Source organism: Giraffa tippelskirchi, chromosome 14 (assembly GCF_054371585.1).
Source record: "Giraffa tippelskirchi isolate mGirTip1 chromosome 14, T2T-mGirTip1v1.2.pri, whole genome shotgun sequence".
Lineage (NCBI taxonomy): Eukaryota > Metazoa > Chordata > Mammalia > Artiodactyla > Giraffidae > Giraffa > Giraffa tippelskirchi.
In genome coordinates, this window is record NC_137288.1 from 72,439,206 (window position 1) to 72,459,278 (window position 20,073).

General features: G+C 48.3%; 1 protein-coding gene across 3 annotated transcripts in view; it reads right to left on the minus strand.

The window, feature by feature from the left end:
- Nucleotides 1-20,073, minus strand: part of KDSR (3-ketodihydrosphingosine reductase) — a 51,365-nt gene that overhangs the window by 15,881 nt on the left and 15,411 nt on the right. For 2 of the 3 annotated variants that reach the window (XM_081562286.1, XM_081562285.1), the window contains exons 2-7: nt 18,723-18,812; nt 16,341-16,397; nt 13,791-13,856; nt 13,485-13,580; nt 8,694-8,885; nt 302-385 (exon numbers count right to left, since the gene is read on the minus strand). In XM_081562286.1, coding sequence (XP_081418412.1) covers nt 302-385; nt 8,694-8,885; nt 13,485-13,580; nt 13,791-13,856; nt 16,341-16,397; nt 18,723-18,812 — 585 coding nt within the window. The remainder of the gene's footprint in view (nt 1-301; nt 386-8,693; nt 8,886-13,484; nt 13,581-13,790; nt 13,857-16,340; nt 16,398-18,722; nt 18,813-20,073) is intronic. The other variant, XM_081562287.1, reaches the window with a different exon arrangement.

Genomic DNA, 20,073 nt, shown 5'->3' on the forward strand with positions numbered 1-20,073 from the left:
TCCAGAGGTAAGGGCTCAACGCTTCCACTGCACGGGCCTGGTTCAATCCCTAGTTTGGGAACTAAGATTCCCACAAGCCATGTGGCACTGCCCAGAAAAAACAAAGAAAATGGGGCTATAGCCTCCAAGATATCAAATGAAAGTTACAGAAAGTTCTGAGGCCTCTTGCAAGCACATAAATTGAAAGAAGCTCAATTTTCCGATGAAAATGCCTGCAAGCTGAAGGGTAGAAAGACAGAAAACAGGAAAAGGGGTTTCCAACGTTCAAGACTGGAAACAGGGCAGAGAGAGGCGTGCTTACCTTGGTCTGGTTTTCCTTTGCAAACCCGGGGGTGTCTGTGTCTGGGGGGTAGGCGACTGTGACATACACATTGTAAGGCTTCACCTGCATTTCAGAGACAACATTGGGCCCTTTAGTAAAACAAGGTACAGGTTCGCATCCTCCCTTATCAACCCGCACTGGTTGCCAAGCAGACATTCTACACGCGGCCCTGATCTTCTCAAAAGGTGGTGAGACCAACAGGGTGATTCTGTAAGAGGAGCAGTGTTGCGTGCACAGTCGTGTCTGACTCCTTGCAACCCCACGGACTGCAGCCCACCAGGCTCCTCTGTCCACGGGATTCTCCAGGCAAGAGTACTGGAGTGGGTGCCATTTCCTCCCCCAGGGAATCTCACCCACCCAGGCATCGAACCTGTGTCTCTGTGTCTCCTGCACTGTAGGAGGTTTCTTTACCCGCTGAGACACCAGAGAAGCCCCTATCACCCGCTGGATCAGGAAACTCTTAGCCCCGAAGATCATTTAGAAATAAAGTTAAAAAGCTCACCCAAGCCTCTATTCCAGAAAACAGCTGGCCCTGAGCTACAGAGGTTCGTTCGCCTCCTTCTAAGGTTCTCTCGCTCCCACTGACCAGGGCCTGGAAGCTGCTATGAGGACAGCAGACGGTGCTAAAAGGAAGCCCGCTCACCCCCAACCTCAACCCCGGCCCCGACCCCCACCCCGACCGCTCAGCACGGCGGCCATGGCCACGGGCAAGTCTGTTCTTGGCCATCCGGCTGCAAAGCTGCTCTCCTTCACGCTTGCTTCTCAAACCACTGCTCTGCTAATCTCACCCACAACACAGGCTGAGACCATTCAAATTCCTCCCCTCTGGCCCAGACCCAGGTCGAGAGTGACACCCATCCCGAGAGTCTGCTGGCCGAGGAGTCCCCAGCACCAGGGAGGGCTCAGGGCTCACTTCTTCAGCAAACAGAGTGCTCCTCGGGGGTTCCCCGCAGGTCAGACCAGGACAACCTCACCCGCATCTAAATACAGAAACTCCTTCCCAGCTTCTCTTCCCAGCACCCCTGCCCGATCTCGAACAGGATCCCAGGCTTAGTTCCCTCTCCGCCAGAGTCCCCCCCGGAACCTCTCCACTCAGAACACACTGACGGCCCTCAAGGTTGTCCTGCTGCGCAGCTGGGACACGGGCCCCACGGCCCCCCACGGCCCCCCGCTGCACACCCCTGCGGCTCAGGGACGCCTTCAGAACCTCGCCACGACTCTGCTTGCTCCTGGCTCACTGCTGAGCCCCCTGGGAACACCGAGGGGACCTGGACAGGCACTGGCCCGAGGGAGGCCCCGTGCGTTTCAAGGAGGCCGACAGGTGAGAGTCGCAGGACACCTCGGAGCGCTCCAGAGTCCCGTCTGACATCTGGCCTTTCCCCTGCTTCCCTCCGTGAAGCGCGGTTCCGAAGGCTGAAGAGGGAGCTGCACGGGCAGGGGCACCTAACCGGTCAGCCTGGGAAGGGCAGTAGCAGGGGCCGCGGTCCCCGCTGGCTGGGCTCCGGACACCGAGGGCCTGAGACCACACTTGCTCAGCGTCGCGGGGCGGGCAGCCTCAAGGCCCAGCTCATAACAGCTCTGGACTCGGGCCAGGCAGGGAGGCTGATGAGCAAGCAACTTCTCGTCCACTTGTTTTCGAGATAGCGACTTTAGAAAGTGTCTCCCATGACCTTGCCCTTTGCTGTGCACAGGCCGGAGAAAAACACCACCGCCATCAAAAAAAACAGTCAGTAAGCGGTCATCAGACAGCCCACCTGACGCCTGAAGCTGGCAGCTCAGACACGGCCACTGCAGGGATATTCCTCCTGTGCCCCCTATGATGGGCCAGGACGGTGGTGCTATAAAAACTCCATGGCAGGATGTCAGAGCGTGTCTCTCCAATTCAAGGTTACGGCTGAGCTTCCAGAAAAGCTTATTGCTTTTTAGAACAGCTTTCTCCCGGCGGTGGAGTTGGGAGAAACCAGTCCAACCCCTTTCTCAGTACTGGTATCCTCCGTATAATCCTAGAGCCAGATGACCCTCTCAGCCTATGGCTGGATACCTCCAGTGACTACAAAATTAACCACTGTATTTATTTATTTTAATGTCTGTTTATTTATCTGGCTGTGCCAAATCTTGGGGCTTCCATGGGGGCTCAGACAGTAAAGAATCCGCCTGCAATGCAGGAGACCTCGGTTTGATCACTGGGTCGGGAAGATCCCCTGGAGGAGGGCATGGTGACTCACTCCAGTGTTCTTGCCTGGGAAATCCCACGGGCAGAGGAGCCTGGCGGGCTAGAGCCCATGGGGTTGGAAAGAGTTGGAGCCGACTGAGACAAACCCACTCTCCCCTACGCTGGGAGCCCTGAGTCTCGGCCACTGGACCACCAGGGAAGTCCCCCTTGTATTTATTTAACCGACAAGTGAAAGTGAGACAGTTAGATAGCATCAGTGACTCAGTGGACATGAGTCAGTGAGCAAACTCCCGGAGAGCATGGAGGATAAGAGACCCTGGTGAGTCACGACCACGGGGTTGCAAGAGCTGGACGCGACTGAACAACAGAAAGGACCCAGCAGATACTTGCTGCATTATTCCTATACCCTCATGGAGCTACAGGCTCCAGAAACTCCTGGTCAAATAATCTGTGAAAATATAAATCAACTAACTCTGGTTGTGGTTTAGTCACCCAGTCGTGTCCGACTGTTTGTGAACCCTGGACTGTAGCCCACCAGGCCCCTCTGTCCGTGGCATTCTCCCGGCAGGAACACTGGAGTGGGTAGCCATTTCCTGCTCCAGGGGATCTTTCAGACCCAGGGACCGAACCCAGGTCTCCTGTGCTGGAGGTGATCTCCTATACTGCAGGCGGATTCTTTACCATCTGAGCCACCAGGGAAGCCCCCAAAAATTAACTCCACACCTTGATTTAATTAACTACAGTAAGTCCCCTCCATATGGATGAGCTCCACTCTAAGCGAGTTCGTTTAAGTGCCATTTGTTTGTAAGTCCAACAATGTTAGCCTAGGTACCCAACCAACATAATCGGCTATGTAGTACTGTACTGTAATAGGTATATAATACTTTTCAAAAATTATACATAAAAAAATAAAACATTTTAAATCTTACAGTACAGTATCTTGAAAAGTAATGAAGTACAGTACAACAGCTGGCATACAGGGGCTGGCACTGCGTGAACAGCAAGGAGCGTCTCTGACTGGAGCGGGGAGACAGCAGAGCTGAAGGATCGTCAGCAGGAGGGGACGGAGGGCCAGCCCCGACCTCGCTCACGGCGTGCGGACCAGACGCGCCCAGGCACATTCGCGTCTCTGCAAGTTCACAGCTTAAAGCTTTGTGTGTAGGGGACACATGCAACCCCCTGACCCCGGCAGAAAAGGAAATGAGGGCTCTGTGGCCTCACTGGTTCTTGCTAAGACAGTGCTGACCCCTCAAGACCACTTCTGCTAAGAATTTAAGCCAGGACTGCACTGATTCTGTTTGTTCAGCCACTGTCTGCGCCTCCCTGGCCCTGCTGACCAACTCCTCTCTCCTCCACCTCAGGTCTGCCTGGTCCCACCCTACCATCATTTCCTCCCTTCCACCTGGCCTCATTCTCAAAGATGACCACTTACTCAAGACCTAATTTATGACACAAACAATCTCACCGAAAGGCAGGCTGGTCCTCATCCCATCAAAGCAAAGACAAGGCAGAGAGCAGGGAGGAGCTTCCTGGGGGTCCAGGGGTGAAGAACCTGCCTTCCAGCGCAGGGCCACGGTTCCATCCCCGCTCGGGCAACTGCGATGCCTCGTGCCGTGGAGCAACGAGCCTGAGCTGCAACCACTGAACGTGCAGGTCGCAACCAGACAGCCCTTGGGCCACAGCGAAGACGCCCCGTGCCACAACTAAGACCCAAGACAGCCAAACAAAGTAATAAATAATCATTAAAAAAGAAAAGCAAAGACAAAGGCCTAGGAGCTGGAGAAAGCATTAGAGCTGCTGACACTGAAGCTCCAGAACTTGAGCTTCAGCTTCCTTTTGAGCAGGAAAAGATGAGGGAGGGGTGGGAGTGCTCGGGACCAGGGATGTGGAAAGTGGGGCACTTAGCTTTCTTGTATTTGGTCTCTGCTGCCGTATCTGTGGCTACACTCCCACCTCAAAAGTCTACTTTCCTAAAAGAACAACTTCTAAAATCTTTAAGTGATGTCTTTATACTTAAAAGACTAAATTTAAAAAAGAAAGCAAAAAAGTGCCAACAAAGCATTCTTCCAAATTTAGTCATTGCACATAAAGCGTTTCTAGATGCAACTTTAGTTTAGGGAGCAAGAGTGTGGTGGAGGAAGATTTAAGAGTTCATTAAACCAGAAACGAGAATCACAGGCACTTAGAGTCTAAAGTATAGAACATTTCATTCACAAAAAACACAAAACCACTTTGGCTAAACAGACCAACAAAAACACAACAGTATAAGTTTGTAAGGAAACAACTGTATTGGTGGATGTTCTGCTATGAACATGCTAGATTTTGATGACTTATTTCCCCTCAAATCTATTTTCCACGGTACATGTTGATTTTAGTTTTTGCTTATGTGAGGACATTTTATTTTAATAGAGTCCAAATATAGAGCAAAGTTAAGCCGACTGGCAAGTCCAGACCGGCCACTTTCAGCCTGTGAATCACATGTGTCACTAAGAGGCTTTGGGGACTCACCCAGAAGGGAACCAGGCCACGCAGATCAGACATGTGCCCTGAGTGACTCCTGGAGTCCTTCTGCGAGACAGACTTGGGGACAGAAAGCTCTCGTGCACAGGCCTTTCAATCCCCAAACGTGCCTTCTCCTGCTGGGTTCCTGAGACCAAAGGGAAGGGCTGAGGCAGCCCTGCCCTACGTTACAGACACATCACAGAGCAGACAGGGGGCGGAAGGCAGAACCAAAAGGCGCAGACTTTGTAACTGTTTCTGTTACAAAGTCACAGTGTGGCTTCCAGCAACCCTACGGAATTCTGGAAAACTCAGTTTTATTATCTAGAAGGCTGTACAATGACATCTGCCTCATGTATGTCACGAAACTGTTATAAAAGAAGATGGTTATTCATAAAGGGATATCAAAGTGAAAGCTACAGAAGAAATTACCGGTGTTCTTGTTGGAAATTTCACAGCCATACATGCCCCACTGGCTAAGCATCCATTACAGCAACCTGTTATCGACTAAACATATCAAGGACGTTGATGAAAATGAAATTTGTGGCTGACTCCTTTGGGATGAGACGAGCATAGCACGCTTGTCCCGAAGAGGCCGGGGGGGACTCTCACTGACCCGGGACGTGAGCTCATCCAGTGTCAGGGCAGCACCAGGATCAGCACCGGGATCTCCAGTATCTGGTGGCAGTCTGCCAGCACCACCCGGGGCTCTCTGGGGACTTTCGGAATCAGAGGTCGGCCACTATGGCCTGAGGACCAAATCTGGCCCTTTACCTGTTTCTATGAATAAAGATTTATTGGCGTACACCTGCTTATTTAAACCTCCCACAAGGTTGCTTTCCTGCTATCATAAGAGATCTGAATAGTTGCAGCAGGTACCATCTAGCCCTCAAAGGCTAAAATATTCACTCTGGTGCTTTGGGGGAAAAAAAAAAAGTACCCACTCCTAATCTAAATCATGAAATGCGATCCTCAAACCACACTCTTACTGTAAGAGGACTGTTGCGTTGTTGTTTAGTCACTAAGTCGTGTTCGCACCCTGTGGACTGTAGCCTGCCAGGCTCCTCTGTCCATGGGATTTCCCAGGCAAGCCTACTGGAGTGGTTGCCATTTCCTTCTCCAGTAAGAGAAACGGCCACAGTTAATTTTCTTCTGAGCGTTTAACATCGTGAGGTAGTGTTACATTTCAGTACACAGTTGACCCCTGAACAACGTGGAGGTCAAAGGCACCGACTCCCTGCGTGACCACATTTAAAAATACACATTTAACTTTCCAAGGGGCCCTCCACACCCATAGTGAAGCATCTGAGGATTCAACCAACGTCAGATCAGGTAGCTCCGTTATCTTTATTGGAAGAAAGCGACAAGTGGACCTGTTCAGTTCAAATCTGAGATGTTCAAGGTCAACTATATATAGAATTAGAAAGAATTTCACCTTAAAGTACATGGTTTTGGAAAGACCCATGCAATGCTCTCCAAGCATCCCCGCCTGGCAGTGGCACAGAAATCTGCTTCACGGATGAGGAGGGAGGCTGTACACGTCTGACAGGCGCTCACTCGATGCTAAGCCTAACCACACCCTCCTTCCACGACACGTTCTATTAACTATGACGATAAAAAGCACTCCCGTTCATCAATATTTCTTTAGGATATTAAAACATAAGTATCAGGAGAGCCAAGTGCAATTTTTAGTCCAAGTCTTATTCTCATTTTTGCCAACAAGGATGATGAGATCAAGTTAAATGATGTGTCTAAAAACTGAGAGCTATACAGTAGCTCTTCCCTCACACACGTGCTCATTTTATTAGTCAGGCCAGGTGGCTCCGTGGTAGAGAATCTGCCTGCCAACGCAGGAGATGCAGGAGACGCAAGTTCGATCCCTGGGTCAGGAAAATCCCCTGGAGGAAATGGCAACCCACCCCAGTATTCTTGCTGGGAAATCCCCATGGACAGCGGAGCCTGGTGGGCTCTAATCCCCGGGATCGCAAAGAGTCGGGCATGACTGAACACCTGAATGCGCATGCATAAAGGACAGATCTTTTCATTAAAGGAATATCTTTAAAGAATGTTAAAGAACAATGATAAAAAAAAGAAAGTATCTGGTTACCGTTATGCATACTCACACAGTATTAGGTCAATACAGTCACAGCTTATTGAGTTTTTTAAAATTTTTATTTACTTACTACTATTTTTTAATGAAGGTGCATCTTTTTTATTTTTATTTATTTCTTGGCCGCACTGTGCAGCACGGAGAACCCCCCAACCAGGGATCGGACCCATGTTGCCTGCAGTGGGGCTTGGACTCTTAATCACTGGAAAACCAGGGAAGTCTGACATAGTTGTTTCATTGTGTTTTACTTTATTGCACTTTATAGATACTGCATTTTTTTTACTAATTGAAGGTTTGAGCTTCCCAGGTGGCGAGAGTGGTAAAGAACCTACCTGCCAATGCAGGAGACATTAGAGATGAGGGTTTGATCCCTGAGTCAGGATGATCCCTTGGAGGACAGCACAGCAACCCACTCCATTATTCTTGCCTGGAGAATCCCATGGACAGAGGAGCCTGGTGGGCTACAGTCCATGGAGTCGCAGAGTCGCACATGACTGAAGTGACTTAGCATGCATGCACAGATACTGCAGTTTTAACCAAATGAACGTCTGTGGCAACCTTGCATTGAGCAAGTCTATTGGCATCAGTTTTCCAACAGCAGTTGCTCACTTCATGACTCTGTGACACATTTTGGTAATTCTCCCAATATTTCAAACATTTCATCATGACTGTATTTGTTATGGTGACCTGAGATCAGTGATCTTTGATGTTACTACTAAGACTCACTGAAGGCTCAGAAGGTAGTTAACATTTTTGAGCACTGTGGTATTTTTAATTAAGGAATGTCCATTGTTTCTTTAATGCTGTTGCACACTTGACAGCACAGTATAGCGTAACCACAGCCTTATACGCGCCGGGAGACCAAACAATGCATGTGACTCGCTTTACTGCGATCTTCACTTTATTGCAGATGTCTGAAACACGAGAGCTCTGTAGACTGCCCGTAATAAAATACTATGAAGATGTTAGTACTGCTAAGTTAGGTTTGGTCGCTCATTTGTGTCCAACTCTTTGCGACCCCATGGACTGCAGCATCCCAGGCCTCCCTGTCCATCATCAACTCCCGGAGTTTACTCAAACTCGTGTCCGTGGAGTCGGTGATGCCATCCAGCCATCTCATCCTCTGTCGTCCCCTTCTCCTCCCACCTTCAATCTTTCCCAGCATCAGGGTCTTTTCCAATGAGTCAGCTCTTCGCATCAGGTGGCCAAAATATTGGAGTTTCAGCTTCAGCATCAGTCCTTCCAATGAATATTCAGGACTGATTTCCTTTAGGATGGACTGGTTGGATCTCCTTGCCGTCCAAGAGACTCTCAAGAGTCTTCTCCAACACCACAGTTCAAAAGCAAACTGTGTATTAAATTAAGCCAAATACCTCACAGCCATCTTGCTTCTGTCGACATCTATCATCTTTTATGCAATGAAAACAGGATAACTGCAAATTCAGGGGTGGAGTCCATTCTCTTACACTGAAGACAGATCTATGAAGTTCTAGTTTCAAACAATGACACCAGGAAGAAAGCTACAAACTAAAGGGGAACACGTCCCATTGGGCTGAAAGGAGTCAGTGTAAAAGTGAAGATGCTCTTACCTCCATCTGCAGAGCCTCTGCCAGCCCCCTGATGGCAAACTTGGATGAAGAGTACGCCGTGTAACCAAACAGGCCCAGCTGCCCGGCCTGGGAGGACACGAAGACGACCCTGCCCACGCGGCGCTCCTTCATGGTGCTGATCACCGCCCGGCTGGGGTACACGCTGCCCAGGTAGTTGACGCTCATCAGCCTCTGCAAGGAATAAAGAGGCCTGGAGCCCGAGCAGGGCACACGCCACAGGCACCCCGCCCCAAGTCACCGGCGCGCCCCTCGGGCACCCGCCCCGAGTCACCAGCGCGCCCCTCGGGCAACCGCCCCGAGCCGGAGCCTGGGTCACTGGGGGTTCAGCAGAGCTGCTGAACAAACAGGAACTAAGGGATCCCTAAGTGACCGTGACACAGAGGGCTCCCCACTGGGCGCCTGTTTCTTTGCTTCCTCTCTCTGTCTTTTTTGCTGCCATACAGTTGCTTTACAGTGTCGCTAGTTTCTACTGTACGAGAGAGGGAATCAGCTCCGTGCAAACCACGCCCCGCTCCCGCCCCGTCCCCCTGCCCCTCCGGGTCATCACAGAGCGCCGAGCTGAGCCCCCTGGCCTACAGCTTCCCACTCCCTGTTTTACACAAGGCGGTGCACGTGCGCGTCCGTCTCCTAACCTCCCAGTCCACCCCCTCCCAGCGTCCGCCTGTGAGAGCCTCTCTCAATCTCCTGTTTCACTCTAACCTCACTTTCTCACGACAGCACTTAGGTCTTTGCTGCAGCCTGGACAAAATTAGTCTCCTCCTTAGAAAGAGTACGCTGCAGGGCGCAGGTAATCCTTCTGAGGGACAGTTTGAGCAAAGAGCCTCTAAATATTTCCAGCCCTGTTCTAAGTCACAGAGAGACCGCAGAGACCAGGACAGGGTTAAGAGCGCGGACTGCGGGGCCAGGGTTCTACCATTTACTGCCCATTTGATGATGAGCAGCAAAGTCGGGCACTCCACTTAATTCCTCGGCCAAAACTGGGTTCACATGGTGTGACCTCACAGGCCTGCGGCAGGACTGAAAGAGGGAACAGAAGGTAGGCACCCTCCCAGCCCCACCCGCAGTAACCACTCAGGACACGGGGGCTCTCATGATGGGGCAGGACCACACAGGTACCAAGGGTCTCCTCTGCCCTCACCTGGGAACTCTTAAAAACGTTCACATTTTCAACCTGAAAGTCTCATGATACTGTATGACAATGCTTCCACACTAAAAGTCTTATAAAAGGCCAGGTCTGTCACCACATGCAATATAAAACAGAAAAATAACAGAGGCTCCCAGGGGGCACCGTGCCTCCTGCGTGTCCTGCTGAGCTATCCGGGAAGCCCTCCAGGTGGCACTAGAGGTAAAGCGCCCGCCTGCAATGCAGGAGACAGGGTTCCATCCCTGGGCCCGGAAGATCCCCCGGAGGAGGGCATGGGAACCCACTCCAGTATTCCCGCCTGGGGAATCCCACGGACAGAGGAGCCTGGCGGGCCCCAGTCCGCAGGGTCGTGAAGAGTCAGATGCAACTGAAGCAACTTAGCAGGCACGCTGTACATCTATTAAAGAAATTAAAGTTAAAACCTTCCCACAGGAAAAATCTCAGGCTTCACTGGTGATTTCTACCAAGCATTTAAGGAAAAATAAATCAATTCTACACAAATTCTTCCAGAAAACTGAAAAGGAGAGACTATTCCTCTACTGATGCCACGAGGCCACCTTGACTCTTACACAAAACCAAAAAGTAACATTACAAAACGCTACCAGCTACTATCCCTCAAGGACACAGAAAGGATAACACATCCTGACCAAAGGAGGTTTATCCCAGGAACACAAGGCTGGAAACATCTGCAAATTAACCAGCGTAATTCACCATATTAACACACTAAAAAAGAACTCTATGATCACCACAGTAGATGCAGAAAAAGCATCTGACAAAATTAAACATCCATTCCATATAAAAACTCTCAGCAAATTAGGATAAACTGCTAAACTTGATAAAGGGCATCTACCAACGGCGCCCCACTCTGGTCCTCTTGCCTGGAAAATCCCATGGACGGAGGAGTCTGGTAGGGTACGGTCCATGGGGTCACTAAGAGTCGGACACGACTGAGCGACTTCACTTTCACTTTTCCCTTTCATGCACTGGAGAAGGAAACGGCAACCCACTCCAGTATTCTTGCCTGGAGAATCCCAGGGACAGCGGAGCCTGGTGGGCTGCCGTCTGTGGGGTCGCACAGAGTTGGACATGACTGAGGCGACTTAGACTTAGACCAAAAATAAACAAACAAAACTACAGCTAACATCATACTTAAGAGTAAAAGACTAACTGCTTTCTCCCTAAAGTCAGGAACAAGACAAAAATGTCTACTTTGGCCACTTCTAGTCAACACTGCACTGGAAGTTCCAGCCCGCGGAATAAGCGTATCTACATAGCAATGGAAGAGGTAAGACTTGCAGATGACATGATCTTGGAAGTAGGAAGTCCAGTGAACACTAGAATTAATAGTTGAGTTCAGCAACACTGCACAATCGATACACAAAAATCAACTGCCGTTTTCTACATGAGCAATGAAAACTCAAGAAATTGAAATAAAAAACCATTTACACTAACATCAAAAAATATAAAATACTGAAAAACAATATGCAAGCTCCACACACTGAAAATTATGAAACACTATTGAGATAATCTTGTTAAAAAATTTAAATAAATGGAGAGATATATTATGTTATATGGGTTAGAAGACCAAATAGTGTTAAGATGTCAGTTTTCCTCGCAGGTATCTATAATGTCAGTGCAGTCCCAATCAACAATAACTCCCACTGGGACTTGCCTGGTGGCCCAACGGTTAGGAATCCACCTTGCAAGCAGGGACATGGGCTTGATCCCTGCTCAGGGAATTAAGATCCCACATGCCGTGAAGCGCCTGAGCCCGCGCACCTCAACTAAAGAGAAGTCTGCAGGACACCACTGCTGGGACAGACTGACCAACAGCCGGCATGCAGAAGTGCTGGCGTGGGGATGGTGCGGGGGCGGGGGTTACAAAAGAAATCAACTGCTTTTTCAAACAAAGTGAGAGAGACAGAGGGAAGCAGACAGAGGGAAGGAGACAGTGTAATGGGAGACAGGCTGAGAATAAAGTGAGTTTTTTAAAAAGATTAGGATTCATGCATTTTTTAAATGTTGCAGCATACTTCATACTCTATACGCGTGTTTTCTTTCTTCCTTCATCTCACCCGTTTCGTGTTTTCTCCTTGTCACTGACACCCATCCGCAGTTGCCTGAACTCTTTTTTTACGCCACACCACAAGGCAAGCAGGATCTTAGTCCCCTGCCGGGCTTGAACCCGTGACCCCCGCAGTAGAAGCACGGAGTCTTAACCAGGACTGCCAGGGAAGGCCCACACAGTCACCCAGTCTTATGTGCTTAGTTCCTTCTGTTCTTGCTCAGTTAAGACCCCTGCAAATCTTTGACTCAATTACCTCCAGACTTCCATTAGACACGGATGCAGATGCCCTCCCCCCTGCCCTGGATAGACCCTGCTTCCTGACGCCCGCTACACAGCTGTGCGTTTATCTGCTGCAACCACACAGCCCCTTACACACCTGTCCTCTTTGCTGTCCACAGTCGACTAAGGAGTCTGCCGATCCTCCCTTCATATCATCTTCCACACACAGGCACATACACTCACACCTCTCTTTCACCGGCCACCTCTGAAGTCTTTCCCCTCATCACTTCATGCCTAGACTACAACTACTTTCTCCAACTAATTCTTTACACAGCCGTTGAGATAATCTTCAAAATCTCCCTGTCAATACCTAGAGATAAAGGCATATAGGTCAAGACATCTATCTTTTGATTCCTCCCGCCCCCGCCCGCTTTGGCTGTGCCGAGTGGCATGCAGAATGTTAGTTCCCAGTCCAGGGATCAAACCCACAGCTCCTGCCGCAGAAGGCAGAGTCATAACCACTGAACCACCAGAAGTCCTGACCCAGCAGCTATCTTTTATGCTGAGCTGAGAGAGAAGCCTTATGATACCAGAGTCCCAGCTAAGGCATCACTCTGCTTCTGCCTCCGCTGGACTTGCCCAGCTTGACTTGAAATTGCAGAGTTTATAGTGCTTTTCCCCAGCCTGCCAGAGCAGGACATCTGAACTGTTGCTCTGGGAGTCTCCTCTTCCATAAAAGGGGTGCACTCTACCTTCACCGAGAAGATCATTCAAAGCCCATCACCACCATGAAAGCTCTAGAGACCAGTAAGAGAGAGACAGTTGACACAACGTCAAATGAAGAAAAACATGCTATGCACTTAAGGATTTCAACTCCGTTGTGCACTTCTTTGGCTGACGTTTTTAAAAAACATAAACATAAGTATGATGCATTATCTTCTTCTCTTGGCTTGAGAATGCCAGAGTCTGCTCGTCAACTTTTTTGGGTTTTCATTGTTAAAAACACTGATATTTGACAAGAAAATCCAGCATCTCTTGGCTTACAAAGAGCTCTGTTGATAATATGACCTCAGTAAATCAATACTAATCTGTGTCAGGTTGGAGGTTGCATTCCCATTTTACAGCTGAGGAAGGCAAGGTCCAGTGTCTTGCATAAAATTCTAAGGCTGGATGGTCACTGGGAATAAAACCCTGTCCAGCCTTCCTCTAGTTTGCTGAACCTTCTATTAAACTGGAATGCATTTTACCTATTTCATTCATAAAGGTTTCAGCCATAAACTAGTTCTCCTTTTTAGTGTATGGGCTACCACAGTAAGAAAAGAAACAAATTTTTACTTACTTCAAAAGTACTAACTTCAAGATCTTCAAATTTTCCTGCAAGTGACATTCCTGCACAGTTTACAAGCATGTCCACCGGGCCCAACTTCTCCTGTGCCTGGAAGTTTATAAATCGGGCATTAAGGAAGAGAAACAAAAAATCCGTTAGTAGCCAATCAATGCCAATAAACAAAATCTATAAAACTAGTAGACCTATAGGGAAGATATGTGGGACTTTATGATCACCACCAACTCCAAGCCACACATCAAACTGGCAAGGACCAATCAAAAGGCGAGTAGACTAATTCCAATTGACCCAATCTCTTACTTGTTTTATGACGTTCTCTACTTGGCTATAGTCTTGAGATACATCAACTGATATACAAAGCACCACCTATTAGAAAGAGAAAAAAATGATCAAAGCTATGTAGGGCTTTAAAAGAACTGTTTTTAAAAATCAAAGGCAATGTTTTCCAGTAGATAAGGAGTCCAGTTCAGATGTTCCAATTGCAGGGTTTGAAATCTGCTGACAATGCAATTAGAAGAGGCAAATTGGGGATGGGAGGGCAGTTTTTCCAGTGGTTTATCGGTAAAAGACTCCGCCCACAATGCAGAAGATGCAGGAGACCGGGGTTAGATCCCTGGGTGGGGAAGATCCCCTGGAGGAGGGCACGGCTACCCATTCCTCCCCTAGCCCTGAGGACCTTCCCCTTCCTGGATGTGCAAGTCAAGGACTTTCCACACGACCTGAGGCTGCTGCCGGGTGAAGAGCAGGGGTAGCAAGGGGGGAGAAGGAGCGGACAGGGCGTCAGCGAGACTGGCCTTCACCTGGACATTCCAGATCCACATTCCAGATGATGCTCCTTGTCTACCAGAACTCACAGGGACAGTAAAACAAAACAACAAAACTGGGGAGACCTGCCGAGCTGATGGCTTTCCAGTGTCTGTGGGCTCCAGAGAAGGGGGTACAGACAGAGGCCCCCGTACTAGAGAAAAACTCAACACACACAAAGCGAGGTGGATGAGGACGTCTGCTTGCAGCATGGAATGCAAAGGAAGAAAAATGCAAACAGCCAATAAAAGGGATCTGATTCAATAAACTCTGGGGTACCCAGGATTACACCACAGTAGTTTTAAGAGATGAGGCAGATTTAGCTGACTGACATGCAAAGTTCTCTTTGCTTCACCACCTTAGCATCTTAGCATCACCGACTCAACGGACATGAGTTTGAGCAAACTCCAGGAGAGAGGGAAGGACAGGGAAGCCTGGTGTGCCGCAGTCCACAGTCTATGAGGTCACAAAGAATCGGACATGACTTAGCGACTTAACAACGACAACAAAAACAAAGTTCTCTAACGTATTTCTGGAGGGAAAAAATGAGGCAATTAAAACTACAGTGAAACACCATTTAAAACCCATCAGAAAAGCAAAAATTAGAAAGTCTGTTAATACCAAGTATTGGCAAGGAGTCACTACTGGCAGGAGTGTAACCATTTTGGTGATGCATATACTCAACTCGACAATTTCATTGCTAGGTGTATTCCATCCTCTTACAAAGTGCACAGAGATAAACTTTAGCAACAGCAAGAAAGAAAGCAAACTGGAAAAAAAAAAAGGAAACCACCTAAATATCCACCCACAGTAGAGCGGATGAATGGAAGACAGTTTATACATGCAAGGAAATTCTAGACAGCAGCAAAAAATGAACGATTACTTCATGCAGCAACTGAGAGGAATTTTAACCACAGTATCAGGAGAAGAGATCAAGCTGCCTACGAATACACAAAGAATGATGCTGTATTAACTTAGAGAGAGAAAACAGGTTAGTGATTGCCAAGGGCTAGGAGGGGTTGGAACAGAACAAGGACTGACTGTAAAGAACGTGGACTTTCTTTACGGGATGATGAACGGATCCTATAACTGATTCCGGTGATAACTGCAACTCTGCAGATGTGCTAAACCCACTGAACTGCACACCTTCAATCAGTGAGCTAAAGGGCGTGTGAAACTCTATCTCAACAAAGCTATCAAAACAAGAATAATGCCATGAAGTTCAAAAAGAGGCAGAAGTAAACAGTGCACTTCTTAGGGTTACATGCACTTATGGTCAAATTATTTAAAAAAACAATGGAAGGGAACTCCCTGGCGGCCCAGTGGTTAAGACTTTAAATAAAGGGGGTGAAGGGGCGACCCCTGGTCAGGGAACTGAAGTCCCACATGCCGTGTGGCACAGCCAAAAAAACTAAAAAACAAAAAAATGGTAAAAATCAAGTTGGGGGTTAGCTCTAGGATTGAGACAAAAGATAAGGCTGATGTGGGCAAACAGAGGAGATTTCAGGGGCCCCGGAAAATGCCATTTCTTAAGTTGGGTAATGCTGCTGCTGCTAAGTTGCTTCAGTCGTGTCCAACTCTGTGCGACCTTATAGATGGCAGACCAACAGGTTCCTCCGTCCCTGGGATTCTCCAGGCAAGAACACTGGAGTGGGTATTAATTTATCATTATGTTTTATCCTAAAATATATACTGTATACATACACGTACCATTGCATTCATTAAAATATTGCATAATCAAAAAATATTTTTAATACCTCCTTCCCCTTATGTTAATTGGAATAAATAACTGAAATGAAATCACTTTCTAGGAAAGCATTCTGTTACTAGATCACCTGTGTGTGTGTATGTGTGTTAGAGTCTAGGCATTGCTTTGGTAATAACCTGAAATCCAAGATAATTCAAATAATTTCACCATTTTAAAAACAATGTAATTAGGAAAACTTGACATGCTTGCAGTGAACTATTCACAGATGAAGTGATGGGCTCTCCCTTCGCGCCCGCGCTGACTAGGCAGGAAGCGCAGGACGAGCACAGTGAGTTTACCTGTTTATCATTGATAGAGTGTTTCTCGATTTCTTTCTTCGCCTGCAACAGCTTGTCCTGAAAGTAACAGAGAACAATGAGTTCTGGTGATGGTCTATTTGTCCATTTGTTTGTTTAAAAAGAGAGAAAAAGCAATTTTTGTACAAGGATTTATTAAATGCCAGAAAGCACAGGACAGCACCCGTGTGTGCAGAGCTATGGACCACACAGCTGTACAGCAGGCTAAGCTATGACTAAGGGATAGTGAGGTTTTAAATTCACTGCAGAGAAAGATCATAAAAAAAATTAATGAACCTCAACGTTCCAATCATCAGTATTAATTGCTAAAGGTCTCCCATTAATTCTAATAAATGTTTTCATTTGACATTACGGAGATATGAAACATATTTCCAAACTGAAGGGTGTGTGTGATTTCATGGCATAAAGATTTCCTACAAGATCATCTAAAGAGTCCCTCCTCCACCAAAAAAGCAAATAAAGTAAAAATCACTTGTGAGATGGACAAGGTAAACCTATGCTTGGCTACTTCCAAAAATACTCTGAGGACAAGCAAAACTATCCAGTAATTCAGTAATTCTCCCAAGGTCTCAATCCTGCTTGTTTTAGTCATTTTCAAGAAGACGGAGATCAGTTTACAGCGCCTCAATTTGCTATAAATGCTAAAATCTAAATACAGCTTGACAGCAGAGAACAGAAGGAGAGGGGAGTCCTTCCCAAAGACATGGAGGTTTTCTAAACAAGAATGTGCCTGTAATAAAAATCATATTATTCTATTAATACAGAGGGACACCACCTGACTTGCCAGAGTCAGAGTATAAAATTACGCTAGAGAGTAAAGGCCTTCTTGGTGCCAGAAGGCTCGTTCACCCCTAGCAATGCCAGGAGCCACAGAAAGCCTGGGAGCACCTGACCCGCTGGCCTGCCCTGCCTCCTTTTTCATGGGTCTCCTGTCAAACTTCAGCACTGGATAAATCTCACAGGATGCCATTTCATCACAGTCGGGGTTTCAGTCGCGGAAGGTGGTTTCGATGCCAAAGCAGATGCGCTGTTAGGGAAGTCAGGGGACAAATAAAAGGGAGCTAATTCTGCCTTTCTTCATGTTTTAAAGAAATGATGGCTGCCGAGCCTGAGCTGCACGTTCCCCCAGGGCCCCCACCGTGGTCTGCCATTCCCCTAGGGCACTGCCCGGATGTGCGCCCCCCCCAGGGCCCCCCGTGGTCTGCCATCCCCCCGGGCACTGCCAGGCTGTGCACCCCCCCCAGGGCCCCCGTGGTCTGCCATCCACCCTGGGCACTGCTCGGCTGTGCGCCCCCCCCAGGGCCCCCCGTGGTCTGCCATTCCCCTAGGGCACTGCCCGGATATGCGCCCCCCCCAGGGCCCCCGTGGTCTGCCATCCCCCTGGTCACTGCCCGGCTGTGCACCGCCCCCCCCGCCCCGGGGCAGCCACCACCCCGCCACCCTCCCTGTTCACTGGTGAATCAAATCCCATCAACGACGCTGCGCTGCACTCCCCCCTCGGTCCATCGCCCTCCCTTCATTTCTTCAGCCAACAGAGACGTCCTGAGCACCCACTATGACCCGAGCTTGAGGTCGAGCCCAGAACGCCTGCTGTGGTCCCCCCAGCCCCCCCGGGAGCAGGAGGACGCGAGACTGTTGGCGAGAACTGAGCGCCTGCCCTGGGCTCCGGCAAGGGTAACAGACACTTTTGAAAAGGAAAACAAATCTTGTGCTGACTCAGCACAGAAACACTCGTGTTTTGTTGAACTGCTGGGGAAGAGGGAGATTTCCCCTGTGGAGTCTGGGTCTCACTAGAGATGGAGATGATGTCAGAAGCAAATTATAGAGAAACGCCTACAGTCATCCTTCAGGACTCAGAGGTTGGCCCTACGATGCCAATGTCGGCGGCTCCGGTCAGGGGGTGGCCTCCCTGGCTGCCTATGGCCAGGGGTGCACCTAACTAAGTCTCTGCCTCTCCCAGGCCAGCAGTCTCTGCAATGTTGCCTCAGAGTTCCTGGCCCTGAATAAAATATCTGTGGAGCTAACCTGACTTCAACCAGGAAGTTTTTGCCCGAAACACAAGAAATAACCAGTCAGATGGTGAAGAATCCGCCTGCAATGCGGGGACCAGGGTTCGAGCCCTGGGTCGGGAAGATCCCCTGGAGGAGGGTATGGCAGCCCACTCCTGTATTCCTGCCTGGAGAATCCCATGGACAGAGGGGCCCGGCGGGCTACAGTCCACAGGGTTGCAAAGAGTCGGACATGACTGAGCATACCACAGGAATCATAGCTCCAGGCAGAGACAAGATGTGACCACTGCGAGGCTTGCCTCTGTGACCCACGACATGCTGACTTAGTACCTAAGAACATAACTGGAAGACTTACCTCATTCCGTGCAACCAGAGTTATAAAGGCTCCTTGTTTATAGCACTCGATAGCAATGCACTTTCCGATGCCACTGGAGCCTCCTGTCACCTAAAAACAGAAATGAAGAAATCTTAACTCTTGAAACTTCCCTTCTATGGGAAATTTAAAAACATTTCCCTGACAGGGGGCTTCCCTGGTGGTCCAGGGTGAAGAACCTGCCATATGTAAAACAGATAGCCAATGGGAATTTGCTGTCTGACGCAGGCAACTCAAACCCGGGCTCTGGAACAACCGAGAGGGCGGGGACGCGGGTTCCCTACGGCTGATTCACGCTGATGTTTGGCAGAAACCAACACAATACTGTAAAGGAATTATCCATTAAAAATAAATAAATAATAACAATAAAAAATGAATCTGTCTTGCAAGGCAGTTTGATTCCTGGTTGGGGAACTAAGATCCCAAATGCCCTGGGACAACAAAGCCTGCGCCTCTCAACTAAGACCCAATGCAAATAAATAAAACAACTATGATGGGCTCCAAAATCCAACCTACAGGAACTAAATCTTCAGCTACTGTAGCATCGTCATCCCAGACCGAATGAATGGAGTTTGAGAACAAACGTGAAAGACAACACTGTCAGTAGGGCGTGTGGTTTTGACTGCTTCCAATACTGATCTATCCACTGCACACCTGTAATATATTTCTGAGTCCACTGGGGGGAAAGAGCCCTATACATCTAGCTAATAGATAAGGTATTAGTCTGATAGTTCAAAAAGATACATGCAGCCCTATGTCCACAGCAGCACTATTCACAATAGCCAAGACATGCAGACAACCTAAACATCCATGAATGGATAAAGACGACGTGTGGACACACTGTATGGATGTGTGCACATATGGAATGGAGTGGAAGACCACTTGGCTTTAAGAAAGAAAGAAAGAAAGCTGTTTGCAGCAACACAGATGGGCCCAGAGATTATCGTACTAAGTGAAGTAAGCAATACAGAGAAAGACAAATATTGGTATCACATGGTATTGCTGTATGTAGAATCTGATATATGATACAAGTGAACCTATCTATGAAACAGACCCACAGACACACAGAACAGGCTGGAGGCTCCAGGGTGGTGGTGGGGCAGGGGGAGGAATGAGCCAACAAGAAGGCCCGGCTGTACAGCTTTCAGTCCGCGGTAAACCGTCATGAAAAGGAACGTGTGTGTCTATACTGTATGTAATGTGTAACTGAACCACTTTGCTATACCGCAGAAATCAACACATTGTAAATCAACCCTACTTCAATAAATTAAAAAATAAATACATTAGTTTGGCTTTGAGTCCAAATCCAAATGAACATTATTTTTCTACATTT